The 26,232-nt window shown below is 42.7% G+C and overlaps 1 protein-coding gene across 1 annotated transcript; it reads left to right on the forward strand.

The window, feature by feature from the left end:
• The first annotated feature begins 1,843 nt into the window (after nucleotides 1-1,843).
• Nucleotides 1,844-21,914, forward strand: LOC134504283 (endothelin receptor type B-like). The gene is given in 8 exon segments (XM_063313420.1): nucleotides 1,844-1,878; nucleotides 6,868-7,279; nucleotides 15,130-15,242; nucleotides 15,686-15,890; nucleotides 17,288-17,437; nucleotides 18,632-18,765; nucleotides 20,666-20,774; nucleotides 21,771-21,914. Coding segments are annotated over 8 exon segments (1,302 nt in total).
• The last annotated feature ends 4,318 nt before the right edge of the window (nucleotides 21,915-26,232 follow it).

Genomic DNA, 26,232 nt, shown 5'->3' on the forward strand with positions numbered 1-26,232 from the left:
ATACAACTAGAGCGCTTATATCTTTCAGACTCACCTGAACGTCAACTCAGATACCAATTTTTTATTTTTCTGCAGACATCTCTTGATTTCTTATTTATAAGATTTGCACTGCGTACTTTAAAATAAATCTTAGAGTTAATTTTTTTTTCTACTCAATTGCAACTTAACCGTTTTTTAAAAATCAGACTTTTCAAAAGCCTTTTTAATTGGTTGTGCTTGGCTTGTGCTTCATAAGCATGAATATTATTGCAATTCCTTTAATGGGATTAATTATTTATTATCCCAATGTCAACAGATGGATAAATTATCCTTTTTCCTAAATTATAAGTATACAGTATATAAGTATAGCAGTGGTGATAGGGAACTGTAAACCAGGGAAATGACACAAAAAGAAATGCAGAAAATATGATCAGTGAAGTCACATTGTTAATCATGACTACTCATAAAACTATTGTTGCTGGTAATCCAGTTATCCTGATATTGAATAATAAGCCAATTCTCACATGAGATGTGATTTTTTTTTAAATGAACTTTTATACCAGCATAGTTTCAGGATTGGAACAGAACCTTTTGATGAATTATAACTCAGCCATCATTCATTCTGATCTTGCTTTGAACTTCCTTTGTTCTGGGGGAGCCCCTTTCAGATCAATGGCAGAAGGTTCTGGCGTTAAAATATTCTTCCACTGGTGGCTGAAAGTTGCAGTTCTGATGTCAGTCTTCTGTTCATTTATTCGATACATGGCCAAAGCTATAGATTTCATGGGGTAGGTAAACACAAAGGTTGGAAGAATCCTACCCCACTTTTTCCCATTGCTGATCAGCCATCATCTGGATAGTGGGGAACAGATTGCTTAGAAGATATGAAGATGATTTTGATAATTATTAGTCCTTCTGGATTGCTAAAAGCAGCAGGAAAAAAACAGTCTTCCATATCCTGATAATGTTTTGCTCCTGTATGTAAATGGGTATGTGTCTCATCCTGCTGGTCAGCCAAAATAATTTTCCAAGGGCCAAACTACATACATTCCAAAATGTATTTCTGTGTTTTTCAGTATTATTTGCAAGCCTGTTCCTTCAGATAGTTTACCTACTGTAGATCTAAGCCACCACCAGAAAGGAGGTTTCTTATGCTGCACTGTTGAAATGAATAGAATTTCTGGATATGAAATTTGCATGGGGCCTACGGAGAATTCTCTTGTGCCATGGAATTGATTGGGAAGCAAAAGGAAGGAGCTAGGAATTATTTCATTATTGTGAAACATTGAATACAAGGAGAAAGATCTATCCAATGCACAGTCTGTAGATAGATACGGTGTGGTTTATGCTGAGTAAGACCCAGGTAGGAGATATTTCCAGATCCTGAAAGTGAAAACTTGAGTTACTCAACATTCCTCCATTTTTATGGTGACCCAAATACAGTTTGGAGATTTAAACTAAAAATGAAATTCCCAGCAAATATTGCCTGGTCTACATTGTGATCTCCAGACCCAATTTCTAACTCCTGCTAAAGCTCTTCCAAAATCATGCTACCAAAATTTAACAGGAAAATACTGATTTTTAGCAGCATCTACCTCCTTGCCCTAAAAACAGTAACAATAGAGGCATTCAGAATTGGTTAGACTTGGTACATCTAATTTGTTTTTAAGTCCATCCCCCCAAAAACCATTCAAAACTTAAAATGGGCGTCAAATTTCAGTCTCATCCAGTATGGTGACTTTCCTGCATCCTGTTGATTGCAGTTTTCTAGTCACACAAAGAATGTCTAGCTTCAGTAGCAACTGTCTGCTGTCTTGATGTTCAAAACATATCATATAATGCAACAAGAGGCATTATATGATAGATGGCTGGGAAATTTTATTTATTTATTTAATTTCTATAGCCACCCATCTCAGCAAGTGACTCTGAAGGAATTTCTTCATTCTTTTGGTCTTTACCAATCAGGAAATGGTTTACAGTGGTGTATTCCCGTCAATGTGTCAATCTATATTTTATTTCAGATCAACAGTTATTCAAAGCATAAGCAATGAGTTCAAGTTGTGAATGCCGAGAAAAACATCCAGTCTTCTTGGGATTGTTAGCCCACTGAACCATCTTTGAATTTCTTGATTTCAAATGATGAGGATAATATATCGATCGTGGTGTTGATGAAGTTGGTGATAGTGATGATGGTGGCAAAATCTAATGATCAGAATTGTACATGAAGTAGTTGATGGTGCAATATTCTATATTTTATTTGAATTATTCCAAGGACAGAACAGAAATACAAGAAAAATACATTTGCTTTCCATCCTAAGTTCCAAACATTCTGCAAAATCATTAAAACAATTATTTCCAACAAAAGAAGAGGGAAGATTTACTGTTATTCACCAGAAGAAAGCTATTGTTCATGGCAAAGGTATCTGGTATATAAAGTTTCCTTGACATAGAGTTTATGAAATATTCATTGCTTGGTCCAGTCTCTCTGGCTACGGAATAGGGACTAGCTGGTCACCTGCTGGAGGTTCACCCTTGTGATCTTTGGATTCTCTGGACTACAATTCCCAGGAACCTCAGCAACCAATGATAATTCTAAACACCCCAGCCATCATAACCAATGCTGAGGAACTAGGAAGTTTGTGCTGCAAAATGTCTAGAGGCTTTGGGTAGCCTACTCTTGAACTAGCAACAGTTCAAGCAGCCAACCAGGCATTCAAATCACCTGGTTACAATTTTCTCTGTTATGGAGAGATGTTGTGTTTCTATCTCGATTATAGTCTAGCTTTCTCTTACCTGCATGTTCTTCAGCACTGTGAAATTTGGACTTGGTCCACACATCTGAAGATCATGCAGTTTGAGGAAGGCTGTAGTAATCATAATTCCTAATTGTGCATCACAATATATAACTAGGAATATTGAAAAGAGAGCCAGTTTGGTGTTGTGGTTAAGGCACAAGGCTAGAAACTGGGAGACGGTGAGTTCTAGTCTTGCCCTGGGCACAAAGCCAGCTGGGTGACCTTAGGCCAGACATTCTCTCTCAGCTCTAGGGAGGATGCAATGGCAAACCACTTCTGAAAAACCTTGTCAAGAAAACTGCAGGGACTTGTCCAGGCAATCTCTGAGAATTGGACATGATTGAATGGATAAAAAAAAAATTGATAAATGTATATTAGGGAAAAGTTCATACAGAAATGATACACGGGCAGCATTATAAAAATATTTGCAGAAATAGTTTACAAGTAGAACTTGACGTACTTGTCAAAATGAATAGATATGTCCCTCTCTAGAATACATGCCTCTTTCTCTCTATTTTATATGGGTGAAAATGTTTTTTATAACTTTATTAAATTTTAAAACAAAGAGATAACATCTAACAGAAACTAATAAAGAAAGAGAAAGAGCAGTGAAGAAAAAGAAAAAGAAAAAGAAGAGAACAGCAATAGAAAAAGAAATAACTCCTGACTTTTTAAATATCAGATATAAGTAAAACTTTCATTAAGCTCTTACTCTAAGGTTACAACATAACATCCATTTTTTCTACCGTCAACTAATATTATTAATCATCAAATCCGTATATCACAGTTTCATTCTTTTCTCTTTCATGCAAAAAGTCCAAAATGGGTGAAAATGTTGATGAGAAACACACATCCTGTTTTTCCCCCCCCCCCCACATCCCCCTTCAGCACTGCTTCACAATCCTCCTTGTAAGAACTGTTTAGCCACAAGATTTTAAGGCCATTGACCTCAAGGCATGAGTTTGTACTTTTCTGTAGTTCTTCTAACTTTTTATTCCACTAATAATCTATATTGTGGCTAATAATATACTGTAACGGAAGGAAGGAAGGAAGGAAGGAAGGAAGGAGAGAGAGAGAGAGAGAGAGAGAGAGAGACAGAAGAAAAAAAAGAGGATGAATATCTCATGAACAAAACAATTCCTTGTTCATTTGTTAGAAAACAGCAATAACAAAAGTCCTAACTGGAACATTGAGAAATAAAACACATGTCAGCAATCCGTTGCTGCAAATCGGATGAGTTTGCACTTTGGGATTTGCTCCCTGCACATGAGACTCCTTTGACTATAACTGCCCCCTCCTCCAACTTCTCCTAGCCTGAAGCATAGAACTTGTTTGTGTTCTTCTCCACCCACATGACAAAGCCTTCCATGTCCATCCAATTTCCTCCACTCCTTGGTCTCATGTTATTGGCTGTAGCCCCTGGGTCTGGGTCCTAAATAAGAACCGCTCATCCTTAGAGGACTATTCCCGCCAACTTAACCCAGTCAGCACCTCCAGCAGCAGTGTCTTTGGGGCACCGGAGATACGAATAGGAAGTCATTGGTTCTAAACACCTCTAACCAGCAAACAGCACCAGATAACTATTTGGAGTGAAAAGGAAATTGGGAGTGTATGACCATAACGTGAGGATTGCTCCTTCCCTTGACCAGCCTGCCAAGGTAACCAAAGGTTCAGGATGGAATTGCTCTAGGGTTCCAATCCATGCAAGATGACAAGCATGAATGGTTGGTTGCTCAGATTTTGGGGGCACGTTTTGGTGCCATATGATACGTGGACAGTTCCTTTTTGGAATGTGTGTACACCAGGGATTGCTTAGAAATTGCCTAAGCAGTTCTTAAAGTAATGGGGGGAAGTAGTGGGGAATTGAAAGAGGAAGGGAAGTCACAGAGGAGGTGAATCAGGAGAAAATGATTAAGGGATGCCTCTTTCTAAATTGCATTGATCTCAAATTCCTCTTTATTGTGAATTTCTTGTTCTTATACTTTTGAGGTATGGTCAGTGGAAGCTAGCTTTAAACAATTGGGGAACACAAATGGATGGGATTTGGATCTTACATTTACATGTTATAACAAGGCACAGATGGCTCTGAAATCTTCCCAGGTTGTGGAACTGGGAAACCAGCACTGCAAAACTTGAGCCGTCTGTGATGGGGAGATTATAGGCAAGCAAAGCAGAATCACCATCAGAGGCATAGAAGGCCTCTGAGAACCTTTGAGTTACAAAGCCAACTTACAGCTCTATTTACTGATTTAGGAATACTTTGATAAAAGTTTTATTTTATTGTCTTAATGTTTTAGTGTCATGGATTTAAATGATCATGGTTTATGTGTATTTTAATTGTTCTGAATTTGATTTGGTGATTGTGAAGTGCTGAGAAGCTTGCGGCACTTAAAACCTAAAAAAAGTTATTACTGGGGCTTGTTTTGATGGATCACAGCCTGACAGGCATTCTTGCATCTGAAATTTTCACTGGTTGATGTTTTAGGGCAGGGGATCCTATTTTAATACAGTTGTCCCAAATGGTTTTTTATTCCTTTCACCTTAAAGTCCTTTCCCTTTCGTTATTCATTAACCTCACAATGAGTTTGGATCCAGGACCTGTTTTAAAAAGTTTTGTAATTATAATAGCACAGCAATTGCACAGCAATCGTTTTGCAGAAGGCACTCTATAAGTAAATACTGTATTATTATCATGGATGAATTATGAATTTCAGTTTCCAAGCAACTTACTGCTTCCCAAAGAACTATTTTTTCTTTTATTCATCAGCTTTGTTTAAAAAGGCTGAATTTACTCTGCATTTGCACAAAACAGGAAATAACATTACATACCAGCTTCAGCGCTCGGCTGTTGCTGTAAATCACCAAGTGTGTTGGTAGAACTGAAATGTAATTTAATTTAATTTAAGTTATTGTAGGGATAATATTCGAAGCCTCAGAGATTAGTAGCTTTGCTACAGCTCTTTATCTGAAAGAGATCTCTTCTTCTAAAAACAGTGAGAGTGTCCTTCCTTCTGGTCTCCCTCGCTCCGAACTAGCTTCAACAGCTTTTGATGATGTCATGCCTTAATCAAACCCAGTTAGATATCAGGACTTGGGAACCTAATATCCCATCCATATTTAGGAATACAATTTTCATTAGCCCTTGCCATTGGACATGCTGACTGTGGCTGATGGGATTTGAAATCCAAAACATCAAGGGGAAAGTAGATTGCATGCCCTTGTGCTATCCATTATTATTAAAGAATTGCCTTCTCTTCCCCCCTGCAAACTAAAAACGTAATTGAAGCTAATGATTTGGGGTTATTGAGAAACACTACTGACATCTGAATGCCAAATGCAGCCCTCTGTGACACCCTTCTTGTTTAAGTAAAAATTCACTGGTTGAACAGAAGCAAGTGAAGAAAGAAGGAAGCTGCTAGTTCAGCACAACTGATGGGATGGTCTTACTTTCATCTTCATTGGTATAACAGGTGCTTCTAGTGGTATTTGAGGGAATGACCTTAGTTCTTCCCCAGATCATATGTAGTTTCCATCAGTAGAACCACAAAGGTCTATCAAGAGGAGGAGATGACACTTGTAAGATTGTACATGCCCATCCTTCTATTTGCCCCAGGAACCTTAAACATCATCTTGTCATCTACAGTAAATTCTAACATTTTCCTTCTAACTTTGAACATTACAGGTTCTGTTGTTTTGAGTTTACTTCTAGTAAACTCATGGAAGCTACAGAAGATAACTTTTTCTCTCACCTACATCCCTAGGGTTTAGTTCATCTATTTCACTGGCAAATTTCTGTGGCAACTGTGGAAGAGGCTCTGGAATCCGCCCAACACACCATAGGTCCCATAGGCTGTGGGTTGCCTACCCTTATCCTCTATGAACAATAATCATATGGAAGGATAATTGTGCAGATATTGATTATATTAATATCACTTTTTTTCTCTTCTGCCTTGTTATGCAGATTCCTTGTCAGGGTCTTCCATCTGCAGATAAGAGACAGCTTTAACACTGTAATGCTCAACACTCTCAAAACTGTGTGGGTCTTTGACCTTGGCTTCCCCATGGGTAGCCTTCTCACTGCTCTGGTGTTGGCCTCCTGTCTGATCTTGGGTGTCTCCAGCCAGACAGCCAACAGCTTCAAAGAAAGCACCATCCCTTTGAAGATTCTGGGGCAAGATCAAACTTACAGAATCCTCCAGACAGGCATCTTCCCAGACCTTAGAGTCCTCTCCAACTGGTCAAAAGACTTTCCCGGGGATGCCATCACACAAGTTCCAGCAGCAGTCATGTGTGCTAAGCCAACAGAAATCCGGGAAGCTTTCAAGTACATCAACACATTTGTCTCCTGTACGATCTTCCTAGTGGGGATCATTGGAAATTCCACCCTTCTAAGGATCATCTATAAAAATAAGTGCATGCGAAACGGACCCAACGTCCTCATTGCCAGCCTTGCTCTTGGAGACCTTTTCTACATCCTCATTGCATTGCCCATTAATGTATATAAGGTATTGTATTCATAACATTTCTAACTTACCATTGCTTTAGAGTGGATTTAACACATTGCTATGATACCCCTTCTTTCATATCAAGCTTCACTCTATTGATCAGGGAGATGAAGCAAACAGATGCTCTAATATAAGACTGATAATGGTAGCAGATGCATAATCTAAGAAAGATGTGTCTGCCTGGGATGCAACCAAGAAAAGTTCATAAAAACTGGTACAGCCCATATATTATCTACAGAAAATTCCAGATTTAAACCCTGATCTCTCCAGTCAAACAGGGCTCTGAAGAGCAGTGATGCCAGTGGTCTTTGTCAGAGAACTGGCCATCCAACCTGGGAAGTGGCTGCTGATTCTGGCACCTATGGTTTGAAATGGTGCAGTCCAGCAAAAAGGAGGAGGTAGGGTGGCATTTCTACACACTGAGAATACCCCTCTTGTAGAGTATTCAAAACATTCTGCTCCTGTTGCATGAAGGAATGTAATCCACTACCCTCTGCATAGACCAGAAAAGATGGTTGTGGGAGAATAGAGGGAATTCTGGAAGTTCAGTGTTAACATCAGAGTGGAATAGTGTATGGTTTTCCTAGTTCATTACACTGCATTGCAGTAGAAGAAACAGTAGAGTTATTGTTGTGTAGTTCAAGGGTCAGAAGTAGATCAGATGTCATAAAGACAGTAAAGTGAGACTTAAGTGGGAGGCCTCCAGGCCAAAATATCTGTGAAACCTAATTGTTTCGTATACCCCTCCCGCCCAGATATTTCTGTTTTGGATTTTTACACAGTCATCTCCTTTAAATGTAGTCAGAAGTCATCTTGGCAAGGACTCAAAAGAGCTGTATATTTCAAGCAATCTTCTCTAACCTGGAGTCTGTCTAGATATGGCCTACAGTGGCTGGAGTTCATAGAAGGACCAATTTAGTCCAATCTAGAAGGCTTCTTGTGGAGGATGTATGGGATCCAAGTACTTTGAGATCCCTTGGAGAGATTATGACATTTCACTTTCTGCCTGGAATTAGCCTTGCAGCAGTTAACAGCGTTCTCCTACTGAATTTGGTTATTTCTCTAACACCTTCACTTTATAACCGGTGTTTGTTACTGGTGGCGTGTTCTGGCCCTCTGCACTCAGACCCAGGCCCTGGTCAGCAGATCCATAGGGGCCCTGGTTTCTGGCTGCTGCTTAATGCTAGGTCAGTTAATAACAAGGCCCCCCTCATATGTGACTTGATCACTGAGGAGGGGGCAGACCTGGCATGTATTACCGAGACCTGGCTGGGTGCGGAAGGGGGGGTGCCCCTTTTGGAAATGTGCCCAGCTGGGTTTACTGTATGGCACCAGCCGAGATCCCAGGGCAGGGGAGGAGGGGTGGCTGTTGTCATCCGAGAGTCTCTGGTGGCCTTCAGGGGCCCTGCTCCACAAGTGGCTGGTTGTGAGACCCTGTTCTTCAAGTTGGGTTCCCGAGAACAGTTGGGAGTGTTGCTGCTGTACCAGCCTCCCTGCTGCATGGCAACCTCCCTGCCTGAGCTGCTTGAGGCCGTCTCGGGGCTGGCGGTGGAGTTCCCCAGGTTTATGGTTCTGGGGGACTTCAATCTGCCATCCCTGGGGTGTGCCTCAGAGGCAGCTAGGGAGTTCATGGCTACCATGGCAGCCATGGGCCTGTCCCAGATAATTCGGGACCCGACTCGAGACAGTGGTCACACCCCAGACTTGGTTTTCTTGTCAGAGCAGTGGCAATGTGATCTGAGGGGAGAGATAGATCTGTCCCCATTGTCATGGTCAGACCATACCCTGGTGGCCCTGAGATTCTCTTATACCACCCCCCTCCTCAGGGAGGTAGGATCCATTCGATTGGTCCGCCCCCGGCGACTGATGGACCCGGTAGGGTTTCAGAGGGAGCTGGGGGTTATACCCAGTGATCTGCTGCATGGTCCAGTGGAGGCCCTAGCTGCAGCCTGGAATAGGGAGGTGGCTGGGGCCTTGGACAGGATTGCGCCTGTGCGACCTCTCTTGTCTCATCGAACCCGGCACTCCCCATGGTTTACAGAGGAGCTGAGGGTGCTGAAGAGGGATAAGAGACACCTAGAGCGCCGCTGGAGGAAGACAAAGACTGAATTCAACCGAACACAGGTAAAAGCTGCCATTGAGGCCTACCTTGTGGCGATAAAAGCAGCGAAACGTCAATATTTCTCTGCTCTTATTGCGTCTGCAGAATGCCGCCTGATGGCCCTGTTTAAGATCACTTGATCCCTTTTGGGGAAGGTGGGTTCAGCGACCCACCTACAGGGCCGTGCAGAGGAATTTGCTGAGCATCTGCAGGACAAAATCGCTCGGATCTGCTCCAAGTTGGACTCCAGACGTGAGGCGTGGTCTGGAGAGATACCAGGGGAACAGGCTTACCTAGTTATCTGGGAGCAGTTTGATCCTGTTGGACCTGAGAAACTGGACAGGATCCTACAGACAGTAAATGCCACCACATGCCATCTAGACCCGTGTCCCTCCTGGCTAGTAAAAGCAGGCCGGGAGGTCATATGTGGTTGGGTCCATGCGATGGTTAATACATCCTTGGGAGAGGGGGTGTTTCCGGTGGCCTTTAAAGAGGCGTTGGTATACCCCCTCCTCAAGAAGCCATCGCTGGACCCTACTGTTCTGGACAATTTTCATCCAGTCTCCCACCTCCCCTTTTTGGGGAAGGTGGTTGAGAAAGTGGTGGCTTTGCAACTCCAGAGGGTCCTGGAGGAAACGGATTATCTAGACCCCTTTCAGTCAGGTTTCAGGCCTGGTTATGGGATGGAAACGGCATTGGTTGCACTTATAGATGATCTCTGGCAGGTGCAGGATGGAGGCAGTGCATTCATCCTCGCTCTCCTTGATCTCTCAGCGGCTTTCGATACCATCGACCATGGTATCCTTTTGGGGCGGCTCAGGGAGTTGGGGGTGGGTGGCGTAGTCTTACGCTGGTTCACCTCCTTCCTCCATGGCCGATCCCAGTCGGTGTTGATAGGGGAGGAGAGATCGGCCCCACAGCCCCTTCTTTGTGGGGTGCCACAGGGATCAGTACTCTCCCCTCTCCTTTTTAACATCTACATGAAACCACTGGGTGAGATCATCCGTCACCATGGGATGAGGTATCATCAGTATGCTGATGATACTCGGTTGTATATCTCCATCCCGGGTGAAATAAGTGATGCTGTGACCACCCTCTCCGAGTGTCTGGGGGCTGTGGGGGCCTGGATTGGGAACAACAGGCTTCAACTGAACCTTGGTAAGACCGAGTGACTGTGGGTTAATGGTTCTTCTGTATCTGGGACATTAACATCTCTGGTTCTGGATGGGGTTGCACTGCCCCAGACAGACCCGGTGCGTAACTTGGGGGTCCTCCTGGACTCATGGCTCCTGCTCAAAGAGCAGGTGGCAGCTGTGGCCAGGAGAGCCTTTGTGCAGCTACGTGCTGTACACCAGTTACACCCCTTCCTGGACCAGGAGGCCCTTTGAACAGTCACTCATGCCCTTGTTATCTCTCAGATAGACTATTGCAATGCGCTCTACATGGGGCTACCCTTGAAAAGTATCCGGAAGCTTCAGCTGGTCCAGAATGCAGCTGCGCGAACTGTTTTTGGTGCCCCCAGAAGGGTACATGTGACACCACTGCTGCGCAAGCTGCATTGGGTACCAGTCTGCTTCCGGGTCCAATTCATGGTGTTGGTTATTACCTTTAAAGCCCTACATGGCATGGGACCGGGTTACCTGAGGGACCACCTCTTCCCCATTACATCAACCCGTCCCACCCGATCGTGCGGAGAGGGCATGCTACGGACCCCGTCTGTAAGAGAATTTCATCTGGCGGGGTCCAGGAAGCGGGCCTTCTCCACAGTAGCTCCCACCCTGTGGAACATGCTGCCCCCGGAGGTGAGATTGGCCCCATCACTCCTGGCCTTTCGGCGGAGTCTGAAGACCTGGTTCTGCCGCCTCACTTGGGGTGGAGAGGGGAATAGAGTTACATGGGGATGGTTGTTATAGACCACTCCTCCCACACTTGGACTGTTTTAGATCTTTCATTGCTTGGATTTTTATTCTTTATTTTTATTTCTATGTATAGTATTTTTATTGTATTTTATTATTCTGATGGTTTTAATCATTTGTTGTAAACCGCCCAGAGGCCTCCGATGGGAGGAGATGGGCGGGGAGAAATTAGATAGATAGATAGATAGATAGATAGATAGATAGATAGATAGATAGATAGATAGATAGATAGATAGATAGATAGATAAATAAAAATATCAGAAAAAAGAGCAGAACTTTCAGCAGAAACAGTTTTAAATGGTTTTAATGGAGGTGGAGGATGAGGAATGGTTGAAGAAGATAGCAGTCAGTTATTCCATGTTCGCTATTCCAATTATTCCACCTTCACAAACCCCACAATAATAACACACAGTATACTTACAATCATTTGCAGCAGTTCATTTCAAAACCATGTATTCCTCTCCAATGATCCTGTTCTTCCCAGGTTTGATTAGGGTTGGAGAGCACTTTCCACCTAAAGATGAGGTGAAGAGGTGGGGAAAAATTGGAGAACATCCATTGATGGTTTAGGCACCCAGAGATTGCCTTATACCCAACTGGACAATTGGTCAATGTAGCACAGTATTTTCTAACCCAGGATGGGCAATCTTTAGCTATCAGTCTTAATTGGTATTCTTTTTAGACAGAGGGCTGTTTCCAAAAGGTCAGTAGGAGCAAGAAGCAAGAATGGCCAGCCCAGAAAAGGTGGAAAGGCATGAGAAAGTGGGGCCAGTATTATTTTCCACTATGATTTTGTAATTACTGGATATTATTTTCTAATAATTGAAACTTTGCCAACACTCCAACTTTGCTGAATGCTGGTGGCAAACCCAGAAGTGTTGCACACAATCTTCTAGGTTGGCACATGTAGTTTCAAGATCCTAAGTGATTTGCTTATGCTCTAATCTGGCTGTTGAAATACACGGTTTGGAGGTCATCAAGGTCTTAACATTGGGATAATCCTTGCAATTCATCTTTCATTGCAACAGTGAATCACAAGATCGTAACATTTAGTGTGAAAACAGCTGTTCTGAAATTTGAACAAAGGGTTCAGGACATAAAACAAAGAGGAACAATCTTTCTCATTACTCACTAGAATATTATGGTGGTGTGTGTGTGTGTGTGTGTGTGTAGTCTCTTGAGGCTGAATTGTTCCAGTTGTTATTCTTTAGACAGGCATGAAACCCATTTTTTTTAAAACAATCAACCAAAACAAATAAGTGGAAATATTTCCACTTAAAGTAAAGTGGTCTTTAATAAGTAGATTTCCTACAGCAAACATTTCTTAATATAATTTTCATGTAGTTTTTTAAAAAAAGAGAGAAAACTTATTGAGCCTTCATAAATCCAACATTCACAGTTATTAAAGCTGGGATTCTTCACTCATTCCTCATTCATTTTATCATAAGCTTTGTCTGGAACCATTCCATGTATTACAAATACTTCTCAGTCTAACCTCAATGACTCATTTATTTATACATCAATTTGTATACCACATGATTTCAGACTCTGACCAGTTTACTATTATATTAAAAAATCAATTTAAGTAAAGGATTGCTATACAACCCATCCAATCTCATACAGCACAAATAAAATAAAACATCTATAAAAACTCCAACCTGCAAGGCAGCCCATCTGCCATTAATGCTTACAGAATGGTCTTCATAATCTTTTGGGAAGTTAGCAGGTTGGGGTTATTCAGGTACCTCACAAGGCAAGCTATTCCATGGGTAGAGGCAGCCAAAAAGAATGATTTATCTCTGAGACCCTATCCCTTGACTTCATGGGGGTTGGGGACCCTCAGCATTCCTTCTTGGGTAGAACAAAAAGGACTGGCAGGATCTATTTAGGGAAGATGGTCCTGTAACCCATAAGTTAAGTTAGTGTTATTATCACCATAGGCAGAAGAGAAGCTGCAGCTGAAATGGTTCACATGGAGTGCTGCCATCTGTGTAGGACTTTGGGAGATAAGTCCAAGTTCAACTCAGCAGGAGGAAGGCCCTCCCCTTATAGAAGGATTATCTTAAATTACTATATATATTTTTCAAGTCCATGAAATAAGCACTGCTATCGAAATGCTGCTCCTCCCATTACCACCAGATAATTAAATTGTAAGACAATTACCTGATTACACCACTGGTCTCTTAAACCATCCAGGAAATTGACTGGGTGATAATCTCTACTCTTGAAGAACATCATCTCAAAAGGACTGCTTCTTTCAACCCATTTCAACAAATGGTCACTGTTTCTGTGGTATTTCTCATTGCTTTATCTTTCATTAATTCCAGTCTCAGCACCAATCTCTCTTTTGAGCAGATCCTCACGATCATCAATAGAGACTGTGGTTGGTACTTTAATCTGGTTGATCTTTTCAACTGACCTTCAACTGAGCTTCAGTTGGAAAATTATTGTCCCATACCTTATGAAAATCAGGGATGAGGAATTAAAGTTTTAAAGATATAGTTAACAATGGTATCAGAGCTCCAGTCAATGGTTAGAGATGATAGAAACCGTAGTGCAGCAATGGATGGGTTGTCCTGGCAGATGGTAACAGCTGGCTAATCTTGTCCAAGCAATGAAGCTAAGTAGGATCAGACCTACCTAGTACCTCAATAAGAGAACTTCATGGAATACCAGGACTGTGGGTTAGATTGGGAAAGTCAAAAAGTTATCCCAGAAGGCAAGGGCAAACCGTTTCTGCACCGCTGCCAAGAAAACTGTGTGGATGTGTCCATAAAGCCACCAGAAGTTAAACTCAGCTTGAAAGAGACTTAACTTATTTTACTAGCATAGTAGTTGCCATTTCAGCCTAGTTCAAGGTGTGCAAAGTGGTGTATAATTCTTACAGGGCATAGGTCCAAACTACTGATAGGATTGCATATTTTTGTACAAACCACCCCACATTCTTATGCCATCATTGGACACTCATTATGGGTCCCTCCGTGGATGTGCATGGTATCTATGATCAATTGTACTTTCTCTATGGCGGGACAGATGCTAAGGAATGAATTGTTCCTGGAGTTGAAGCAAGCCTTTACTGGAGAGGGCTAAAAGTAGACTTATTCACTCAGGCTTGTTAATGTTTTAGTATTTTTGCCTGGTTTCTGTTTCTGTCAGGAGATAGTCCAGAAATGCAGAGAATGTAAACATGCAACCACCATTCATGAGTGGTCATGAGAAAGGAAAAGCTCAAGCTTTGTTACATGTAAGAATGTGCAGGAAAAGAGCTCATTAAATCTGGAGTGGGTGTACATTGTGCTACCTGCTCAGTGACACTCAACTGACACTCAACTGTCAGCCATTTCTGAATCATAAGAAAGACTTAGTTCCTAGCCTTCTTAGTTCCATTCTCAGGAAAGCCTGGCAGTTTTGAAGTTAAGTTCCCACTTTCCTTGCTCTTAGGATTTTTTAAAATATGTCTTGTTTTTAATTTTGTGGTTTAAAATAAAACATAAAATAAAAAAGATCACATTTTTATTGTATCATGCAGAGCTAGTATATATACAGGTTCTAAATAAAAATATAAAGCAAGCAAGCTTAGCCACCCAGAGATGCTGGGAGTCAGGGGAACATTTTAATAGATGATGATGATGATGATGATGATGATGATGATGATGTTGATGATGATGATGATGATGATGATGATGATGATGATGATTCTGGAGGGACTGTAGCTTCTCAATGCCTAACATGGCTGAACCCTCTCTGCTACACAAATACCCCCACATTCTCCCAAGTATCTTCCATAATGGACAAATAATGATGAGTTTCTTTCCTTTTTTTCTTCTTCACAGCTTCTTGCAGAAGATTGGCCTTTTGGTGTGCAGGTGTGTAAACTGGTGCCATTCATACAGAAGGCCTCTGTTGGCATTACTGTTCTCAGCCTTTGTGCGCTCAGTATAGACAGGTAATAAACCCTCTGGAGCATTTCCCATTCAGCCTGACTAATCATGTTCTCGGTCAGAAAAGTCAAGAGGGTGACCATGATGGTGTGATCAAAGCTCTGCTTGGTTTTTCTGTATCCCTGGTTGGATATATGGCCCTCCCCTCTAAACAAAGTATCCTGTCTTGCCTAAGGGAAAGGGAATGCAGTTAATTAATCCAACAGTCCTGCAAGAGTTCGGAAGAGTTGAATTCACAGGGTCAGCACATGCAGTGTGCCTTCAAGCCCAAAAGAATTAGCTGCCCAAAATGGCATTTTGATATTCTCCTTGCTAAGCATCCCATATTGAAGGGGAACTGCCTGATTATAAACCTGCATGCTGGCTATCACTTATCTTTCAATGTTGCCTTAATCACTTATGTAGGAATTTGCAAATAGCAAATCCTTTGTCTTTGTTGCTCATGTAGGTACCGAGCAGTGGCTTCCTGGAGCCGGATCCAAGGCATCGGGATCCCTATGTGGAAGGCTGTTGAAGTGACTTTCATTTGGGCAGTGGCCATCATCCTTGCCATCCCTGAAGCCGTTGCTTTTGACTTGCTGAAACTGAATTACCACGAACAGATTCATTGGGTTTGCTTGCTGGCCCCAGAGCAAAAATCCAGTTTTATGATGGTGCGTTCTCTCCTTTGGTGGTGATAGGACACAGAGCAGTTGAACAACCAATAGGCTTAGCATTGAATGTACAGTATATCTCTTTCTGCTTTGAATGTACAGGTCCTTTCCCTCTGGCTAGTTGGGAGTAGCTGAAGGACACAACGATTGTCTGGAAACTTGATCTCACTTCTGTACATCCCTCATTCCACCCAACGCCTTACTTGTCAGCCTTTTCCATTCTGGTGCTCCCTAACTGTATTGGGACTACTACTCAACCAGGACTGGTTGGGAAGTCTGGGAGTTGTAATCCCAGGATTCATGGAAGGCATTAGCTTAGAGATGGCCACATTAGGGTAACCACACTTTCTATGTTTGCTTTAAGCCGCCATAGGGAGAGAGAAAGAACAGGACATCCTACAAGTCTTGTGAATGGTAGTTCCAAATGTATGTGGAGAAAGGGAGAAAAAAGAAAATCTTGGAGAGAATCAGGAGATCTTTGAATGGTTAAAGCTGGGACAGTTGGAGGGAATGATGACCACAGCAAGTGACTTCATACCAGAATATGAAGATAAAGAGATAGGATGCCTTCCTTAATCTCCTTTCTCTTGGCATGACTTTGTGTATCATAATGAAATTGAAATTTCTTTATTGGTCTCTGACCACCATTACAGACAGGAAGGAAGGAAGGAAGGAAGGAAGGAAGGAAGGAAGGAAGGAAGGAAGGAAGGAAGGAAGGAAGGAAGGAAGGAAGGAAGGAAGGAGATTGCTGTAGAAATCCCATTACCAAAAAGGAAAAATATATATATAAAACAATAAAACAACACATCTAAGCCAAAGCCTTGCATAGAGGCATGTCGTGGTAAATGTATTTTGTAGCCCAGAATGTGAATGAAGAGCTAACATATCTTTAAAAAATAATGAACATAATATATACTGGTATGACCCTCAAATTTGGAAGTATAAGGGACACCATAAAAAGAGATGGGCAAGGGCTTCTACCTCCCTAGAGCCACGGGGCAAAGTCCCTGAGGATAAGGAGTCTTGTGAAATCTACCCACCCACAGTGCAGAGGAAGAGCACTAAAACAGGCTGTAGAACAAGCCTGTCTTTATTTACTCTGGGTTAGATTGTGCAAATACCCTGCAGTAGAGAGTTTGCGACAGTCTAGGATTTGGTGGTAAACGCATATCCAAAGTCAAAGAAAGGCTGAGTTCACACATCATACTAATCTATAGATTGTTTAACTATGGCTTCTTTAAAAAGCTAGCACTGGCTGGTTCACACAACAGTAGAACTCAATGACACTGTTGCTTAGCATAATGGTGCATGATCCCAGTCTCTGCACAGGAGCAAGCTCGGTGGTCCCTGGCTCACAGAGTCCTTGAAGCTGTTTCTTTCTTCCCTTCTGTCCACAGTTTTACAAGGATGTGAAAGACTGGTGGCTGTTTGGATTCTACTTTTGCTTGCCTTTGGCCTGCACTGGGGTCTTCTACTCCCTCATGTCTTGCGAGATGTTGAGCAAGAGCAACGGCATGAGACTGGCCCTCAATGATCACATGAAGACGGTGAGGTCCCCTAGCTAAGATTGAGGAGGAGACTTTCATCTCTGGCTAAACACACAGTTTGAGGATGTTTCCTACCTTATCATTCTGTTTCTGGCTGCTTTTCTGTAACTGTCCATTTAAATGATGGTGGATTAATGGTGGTTGAAGCTGTCCTTGGTCCTGCCCCTGAAAGTGCAACATAGCTAAGGAATCAATGCAACTCAATCTTTGACAATTTGCTGATCTCCTGTGTTCCAGAAAGTGCACTAGATATCTAGCCTATTATTCCAGCCAAGTTTGGAATGTCAAATCATAATTACTGGCTATGCTGGATGTGAGAGGAAGGTGGATGGATTCAGTTTCAGGAGGCAGCAACCAGTCATCAAAGTCAGTAGCCACTGATAGACCTGTACTTCATGAATTTGTCCAGCCCCCTTTGGAGACCATCTATATTAGCAGCCAACACCACATTTTGTGGCACATATTCCACTGGTTGATTACACCCTGCATGAAGAAATATTTGCCTCTTCTTTGTGTATAATTTTATATTTAAGATTGTTAGGGAAATCTTACTTATTTTTTATTTAAAAGACTGACATGGCTGTCCATCTCATCTTATGACTCTGGGAGGTTAAGAGCAATTTAAAACAATACAGGTAGTCCTTGACTTAAGACCACAATAGGAACCGGAAAATCCATCATTAAGTGTTGTGGTCATTAAGCGAGGCATCACGTGACTGCACCCGATTTTACATTTTTTGCAGCAGCTGTTAAGACAATCACGCAGTCGTTAAGTGAATCATGCAGTTCCCCATTGACTTTGCTTTTTGGAAGCCAGCTGGGAAGATTGCAAATGGTAATCACATGACCCTGAGATGCTGCAACAATCGTAAATACGTGCCAGTGGCCAAGTGCCCGAATTTTGATCACGTGACCACACGCATACTGCAACAGTCATAAGTGCGAGGACCGGTCATAAGTCACTTTTTTCAGCACCGTCATAACTTCAAATGGTCACTAAATGAATGGTCGTAAGTCAAGGACTATCTAACACAAATAGGTAAAACAATAATAAAAGAGAAATAGGTAGGAGGCAGGAAAAGGCAGAGGCTCACAAGATCTGATCTAAATAATGGAATGGACAGAATGGAATGACATACAAGAGAATTGTTCATCTTCTTCTCATCTTCTATTCACTGCATGCGTGTTTTCCAGCGCCGGGAAGTGGCCAAGACAGTGTTCTGTCTGGTGGTGATCTTTGCCCTTTGCTGGCTTCCTCTCCACCTCAGTAGGATCCTCAAGAAAACCATCTATAACCCACGAGATGCTGATAGATGTGAGCTGCTTAGGTGAGATCAATATGCAGAAAAGCCATATGGTGATGGTTGAGACTTTAAGAACCACCACTCCCCCTGGGCAAAAAAAGCTGTTTCCACAACTAGCCTCTTCACTGCATTATTTTTTTTTTTTTAATATTGATTGAATTATGTCTAGTCCACCTTTCCACCCTAGCTGGGACCTTCATGACACCATCCATTAGAAATCTCCATAAAACTGCCAACACGACAGTCATTAACAGCCCATTCCTTTGATAAACGCAATATAAAGTCTTCATGTAGGATTGTAAAACAGTGATAAACATCTAAGGAAGCAGTGGCACAAATCACTGCCAAGAGTTTAATGGATTTGATGACCTTTTTTGCCATGGTTGTTAAGTGAATTATGTGGTCAGTAAGCGAATTCCAAATTGGTTTTGCTTGTCAGAAGCGGGCTGGGAAGGTCGCAAATGGTGATCACGTGACCCAATCACATGTCCCCAAGATGCAAGGCTGATCTAACTATTGCTTTGATCATGGAAGTTTCTGGGCTGGGTTTTGCAAGACCTGGCAAGAACTGACATAGGGCAGTCCCATGCAATGCAGGAGATTTAGTACCAATCACCATCGGGGTCATTTGTCAAGATCCTTTCACAGAGGTATTCTGCTGTATATCAGTAAGACCCTTCTGCAAGATAATTAGGATTGATTTAATTTATCAAATGTGTATCCCACCTCACTCCCCACGACTCTGGGTGTTCACAACAACTAAAGCAAGAGAAATACAATAATAAGCAGTAAAATATAAAAGTGAGAATGACAAGCCAGGCAGGAACAAAGTAAAGGGGCTTCAATCTCCCTTATCAAAGGTCTGGGCAAACAAGGGCCTTCTAAACAACAGAGGATGGGGGGCCATCTGGATCTTTGGGGGAACCTCATTCCAGAGGGCAGACACTGTTACAGAGAAGGCATGCTTCCAGGGTCCTGATAGATGGCATTGTGTAATTGAAGGGTCCCAGAGTGTGCCAACCCTGCAAGATCAAATTGGCTGGGCAGATATTATGGGAGACAGGAGGTCCCTCACGTAATCAGGCCCTATGCCATGTAGGGCTTTATAGGTAACAACCAGCACCTTGAATTACACCTGGAAGCAAGCTGGCAACCAGTGCAGCTTGTGAAGCAGAAGTATTACATGGGCATACTGACACATGCCCATAACAGAATACACACCAAGGTATTCTGAACCAGTTGGAACTTCCAGGTGCTCTTCAAGGGCAGCCCCTTGGAGAGTGCCTTGCAGTAGTCAAATTAGGAGGTGACCAGGGCTTGAGTGACTGTCTGGATAACTAAAACCTTTGACTTGAACTGAAAGGATTGTCAAAGAACAGAAACAGGTTGTACCTTCCCTGCTATTTTGCCCTCAGTTCTGCTGATATAGAAAACTAAGCAGGTTAAGTCCTAGTAAGTATTCAGATGAGCCTTGTGTGGCGCAGGGTGGTAGGCGGTGGTATTGCAGCCGAAACTCTTCCCGTGACCCGAGTTCGAACCCAGCGGAAGCTGGATTCTCTCTTGGGTAGCCGGCTCAGGTCGACTCAGCCCTCCATCCTTCCGAGGTCGGTAAAATGAGCACCGAGCTTGCTGGGGAAGGTGACGACGGGGGAAGGCAATGGCGAGCCACCCCGCTCTATAGTCTGCCAAGGAAACATCACGAAAGCGGCATCCCCCCAGAAGGTCAGACATGACTCGGTGCTTGCACAGGGGACCTTTCACCTTTTTTTTTTCCAAGTACTCAGACAGAATAAAGTATGGAAAGTTATAGACTAGGCTGGGAAGTTGAAACAACATCCCAGAAGTTGGGAAGGCAATGGCAACCTCTTCCATAGCATTGCCAAGACCACCGCTGGATATGCCTTTCCTTTCTCTCCTCATCCAGTTTCCTTCTGGTAATGGATTACTTTGGCATCAACATGGCCTCTCTCAACTCCTGCATCAACCCCGTGGCTCTCTATTTTGTCAGCCGGAAATTTAAGAACTGCTTTCAGGTAAGAGAGTTGACGAAACGGTGCCGTGTGCCAGGAGGGAGGAGGGACGTGAAGTGAGGCAGCCAGATCAGTTCCAGTAAAAATAGACGGGAACAGCTTGTTATTATTACTTCTCCCTTTTATGATCACTTCTCCTCTCAAGAAATCCCTGTCCTACTCGTTGAATGCATGCAGTTTGCTCCTCAGTTCTAGGTAATCCTTTTTGCCTCCAGTTCCACTCCGCAGAGGCTCAGATGAAAACTAGGTAGTTTGCAAGCAGCAGCAAACCATCTGTTAAGGTGGGGAGAGCACAGCTCCTTCTCCTTTACCACCAGCGAGTGGAATTGGGCTAGCCGTGGTAGCTGTCACCCTACCTGATTCACAAGATTGACAAAGAGTGTGAAGGCAGAGCTACAACTACAGGTAGTCCTTGCTTAACAGCCATTTGTTTAGTGATGGTTCGGACTTATGACGGTGCTGAAAGAAACGACTTGCAACTGGTCCTCACACTTAGGACCATCGCAGCATCCCTGCAGTCACATGTTCATAATGTGGGCATTTGGCAACTGGTTCACATTTATGACCATCGCAGCATCCCATGGTCATGAGACTATCATTTTCAACCTTCCTGGCCGGCTTCTGGCAAGCAAAATCAATGGGGAACTGCATGATTTGCTTAATGACTATGTGGTTCACTGAAGGCCCATGGTGATTCGCTTAATGATTGCTGCAAAAAAAGTTGCAAAATCAGATTGGATTTGCTTAATGACTGCTCTGCTTAGCAACCAAAATTCCAGTCCCAGTTGTGGTCATTAAGCAAGGACTACTTAGCCCATCCTGAGCCAGGAAGGATGAGACAAATCTCACTGGTGATTCATGACCATGCTTGCGATCTGTCAGTCTCTGCTTATGCTCCTCCAATACTGGGCAGAATCAGACGAACCAGCAGTACTCAGAAACCCACAGTCCCTCCACTCCCACTTTAAATGACTTTCATCTCTGCTTTGTGTCTCCCAGTCCTGTCTTTGTTGCTGGTGCCAACGGCCAACCCTTAGCATCCTACCAACAGATGATAAGGGCTCTGTGGGGAAATGGAAAGCCAACGGGCAGGAACTCGACAGGAGCAGTTCTCATCTGAGTAACAAGTGCAGCTCATCTTAGACCCAGGAAGGAACAAGATGAGGATGTTTCACTGAAATTCTGAGATGGACATCTTGGATGCTGGGACCTTGGTTTGGGTTATTCCTCTTGAATCCACCTTTCTCCCCTAGGGACATGAGGTCTCACTCTTCTGACTTCAAACCCAATCCTCTAGAAGATCCCTGCTAAAAACATTGTTCTTCCTCTTCTGTCCTTCCTCTTTTTGATCTTACAATGATCACCACCTCCTTTTCCTTCCTTATTCCTCCTTATGGAATACAAAATTCTTTAGGACCATAAGAACGGACATGATCCAGACTTTTCTGCCCTGCATAAGGGAGACTACACCAAGCAGAAGAAGCCAGGGGGTGATCCTGAGGCAGGAGAAAACAGGAAAGTGTAGGGGTTGACCCATGCCTGGAAAACTGCGAATCCCAACGAACACTGCTTGTCACAGTCACATGATCCAGGCTTCAGGATCATAAAATTTCATTTCCTCTCAAGCTACACTTTATACCTTTAAGTAGGTAGGAAGTTAGAATCTCTTGCACTGCCCATTTCCCTTTCCAGGAAGGTGCAGTGTAATTTGTAGTTCATCTGCAACCAACTGAGATAACATCAAAATGACAACATGCACACAGTGACATCATAATGCAAACTTGTGTCCCAAAGTCTGACATAACTATGTAAGTGACCTGTTTTTGTGCTAAGTTGCAACATTTAATCACATTATCCATTCCCCTCCCACCCAGTGAATGCCCTGATGTAGTTGGACAATGTCAGTACTGTTGGTGTAAGACCAGTAAGACCCAGTTTGAAATTCCGAGTCAACCCTGGAACTCACTGGGTGATTTTACATCAAGTACTTCTCTCTCACAGGGTTCTTGTAGTGGGGATAAAATGTGGGAAGACCTATACTAGGTGCTTTAAGATCCTAAGGAAAATAGGGATATACTGTAAATGTAATGGAATCCAGCTCTGCAGAGCTGAATGGTCATTGGGTGTAGAAGTGTCTGGAGAATAACCTTGAAGAAGGTATGCAACAGCTGATGTTACAAAAACATCAGTTTAGCCCAGAAAAATAGGAGGGAGAGAGACTGAAACTCAGGACTGGCTTACCTTGACTCTCTATGCTATAAAAGGGAGGGAGAGAGAAACTCTCTCTGGCTTTCAAGATTGAAGACAGTCCATCCAGATAGGTCATGTCAAGAAATAGACTCTACCAGAAATACTGGAGCTGTATTTTATTGTTATAGAGGATAATAAACTTGAGATGTCCTAGAAGAATACGTCACACAAGAAGCTGCAGAACTGGGGCAAGTCTCATATGATCCAACTGGATGTCTAACTCACTAACAGTTGGTGGAACCCTGGTTTACTAGAAGCCAAGTTAACAAAGCCATAAACTAACAACATGGGTAGAACAAGGATGACAGCAAGTCCAAACAAAAGTCTGGTTTGAGAAGGAGGGATGCTTTTAAGAGCATATGGCTTTCCCTATCGGTGTTTTACTTGGGAAGAGTCATTGCCACAGATAAGTATCAGGGCTTTATTAAGTCTCTAGGAAGAGGAAGGCATCCAGGCTGAATCTCAGTTGCTCATATGTGGTGGTTGGTGAAATTCTTTCTGTAGGTTTCCTCCTCAATTAGCATTCTATAAGATGGCTTACTTTATTTTGTAATGCATTGTTTTGCAGGATCCTACTTGTTATTGCTAAAATCCAAGCAAAGTCATTGGGGTATCCTGGCCTTTACCACATATTACCAATGTATTGTTATGTGTCCATTTTTCTATTCTTCATATGGGCATTTCTGATCCTAAACTTCCTTCCCTAGTTTGGAGCCCTCCAGATGCCCAGAATTCCCAACTAGCATGACCAATGGCCTTGAGGTAGAGGTTACTTTAGTCCTGGTTCAGACCACTTCTTAACCACAGGTGACTTTTGCCTTAAAGTTACATGGTTAGAAAATATAACTCCTATGTATACAGGTAGTCCTCGACTTAGGGCCACAATTGGGACTGGAATTCCCATCAAAAGTCATTGTGGTCATAAGTCGAGCCACCATGTATGCTCCGTTCCCTTAGTGCACACATTCTAGTATGTTTCCAACCTATAAACTGAAATCACCCAAGATGTGCATTATTCTACTGCTATTTAGAGAGATTTCTTTGCTAACAGTACAAATCCAAATCCTTAAGATCAGATCCTCAGAACAGGAATTCATCCAGCCTCCCTTTAATTGTTTTGGATCTTGTTAACATTTCTATCTTTCTCCCCCATCCCCACCCCTTTTATATACTGCAAGTAGCTTTGCTCTCATTTTGTTCCACACATTAAGAAGAGATTTAAATATTCTACCGATAAAGACTGAGATTATAATCCTGGATCCATTTACCTGGAATAGCTCCATCAAGGTCAGTGTCTTGCCTTCATGGTAAACCTCACAGTGCTAAATCGGCTTTAAGACTCTACTAGACCAGCTTTCCACGACCTGACATTTTTCAGATTTCAACTTCTAGAATTCCCACCTAGCACAGAGACACCTGTTGGGGAAACTTCTGCTAACAATCCAGGCCTCTAATTTAATTTGGAAAGATGATCTAAGAGAGGTTGAATCGCCAGCTATTCCAAACCATAATCACCTGAGCTTTCTTTTTTTAACTCAAGTAGCCTCTAAAGGGTTTGTAATGTACTCAGTGTATTATGATTTAGGATTTTCTGATAGTCTATGTAAACCCTAATATAAGTGTGTTTAATTTGGATTGAAATAATATCGTGTCACATTTTTTTTTCTGGATAAAATGCTGGTTAAAAAGGTACAAGTATTAGTGATGGTAACAGTTGTACTAATAGATCTCAGGTCTACAATGACAGTTGGATCTAGAAGACCGCGACCTGCTGGGTCATCATTTCAGAGATATTTTCTTACCAGATTCCTCAATGCCTTCAACAGTGGCAGAGCTTCTAATGTACTGCCTTGAGAAGTTCTTAAAAATTCAGGGAGATGTTCAGAGGTGTATCTGCCTTGAAAATAGCCCATGTCATTCATACTGAACTGTATAGCACAGTCAAACATCAGGAGTCGACCAGGAAATGTTTCATGACATTTTGTATCATGTCAAAATGTTGTATGATCATTTGCATGTCATAAAACGTTTTATAAAATTTGCCAAATTTCAGTTCCACGGAAATCCTGGATCCCAGATTTGGACGCAGTCTGTAAGTTAGCCCATTTGAGGTACCTTGATTCAAAAATTGTTGGTCTACGGCACACCGTTTTGCCCAGTTAAAGGTTACAGAAACAAGAGTTTTAGTAGTATATAGATGATACAATCAATATATAAGAGACAGCTATCGACAGCCTTGAAAGAACAAAATTTGCAACAGCATCTAAACTTTTGGGAGGAACTGTGTTGCTGTAAAGGGACTTGTTCAGTTGTACACTGTGGTGTGGAAAACCCTGTATTAATTAAATGTGAACCAAAAATTCACACAAATGAAAACTGAAAGTACTCCCCAGCAAGGCAAAGGTTTAGGCAAATACTAAATAGTTATATTTCTAATGTATTGGTCTCACATGAGCCTCGGGAAAATGCAAGCACCCTATGAGACAATTTCATGAATTATAGAATCACAGAGTTGGATGGGATCTTGCAGGTCTTCTAGTCCAACCCCATGTCCAGGGCAGGAATCCTCACACCATCCCAGACCAATGGCTGTCCAACCTCTACCTGAAAACCTCCACTGATGGAGCACCCACAACTTAAGGAGGCAGGCTGCTCCACTGCTTAATAGCTCTCATGGTCAGGAAATTCCTTATTTCAAGTTCGGATCTCTTCCTGTTAAGCTTCCACCCACTGGTTCTTGTCCTACCTTCAGGCACAATGGAAAATTCATCCACACCCTCTTCCCTGCGACAGCCCTTCAAGATGTAGAAGACCGCTATCACGTCTCCTCTTTCTCTTCTCTTCCTTAGGCTAAATATATCCAGTGAGAGCCAGTTTGGTCTAGTGGTTAAGGTGCTGGGCTGGAAACCAGGAGTCTGTGAGTTCTAGTCCTGCCTTAGGCATGAAAGCTGGCTGGGTGTCCTTGGGCCGGTCCCTCCCTTTCAGCCCAAGAGCCAATCAGGCATGGTAGGAGAGTTCTAGTCCCGCCTTAGGCATGAAAACCGGCTGGGTGACCTTGGGTCAGCCACTCTCTCTCAGCCCAAGAGCCAATCAGACGTGGTATGAGAGTTCTAGTCCCGCCTTAGGCATGAAAACCGGCTGGGTGACCTTGGGTCAGCCACTCTCTCTCAGCCCAAGAGCCAATCAGGCATGGTAGGAGAGTTCTAGTCCC

The sequence above is a fragment of the Candoia aspera genome, chromosome 12 (assembly GCF_035149785.1).
Source record: "Candoia aspera isolate rCanAsp1 chromosome 12, rCanAsp1.hap2, whole genome shotgun sequence".
Lineage (NCBI taxonomy): Eukaryota > Metazoa > Chordata > Lepidosauria > Squamata > Boidae > Candoia > Candoia aspera.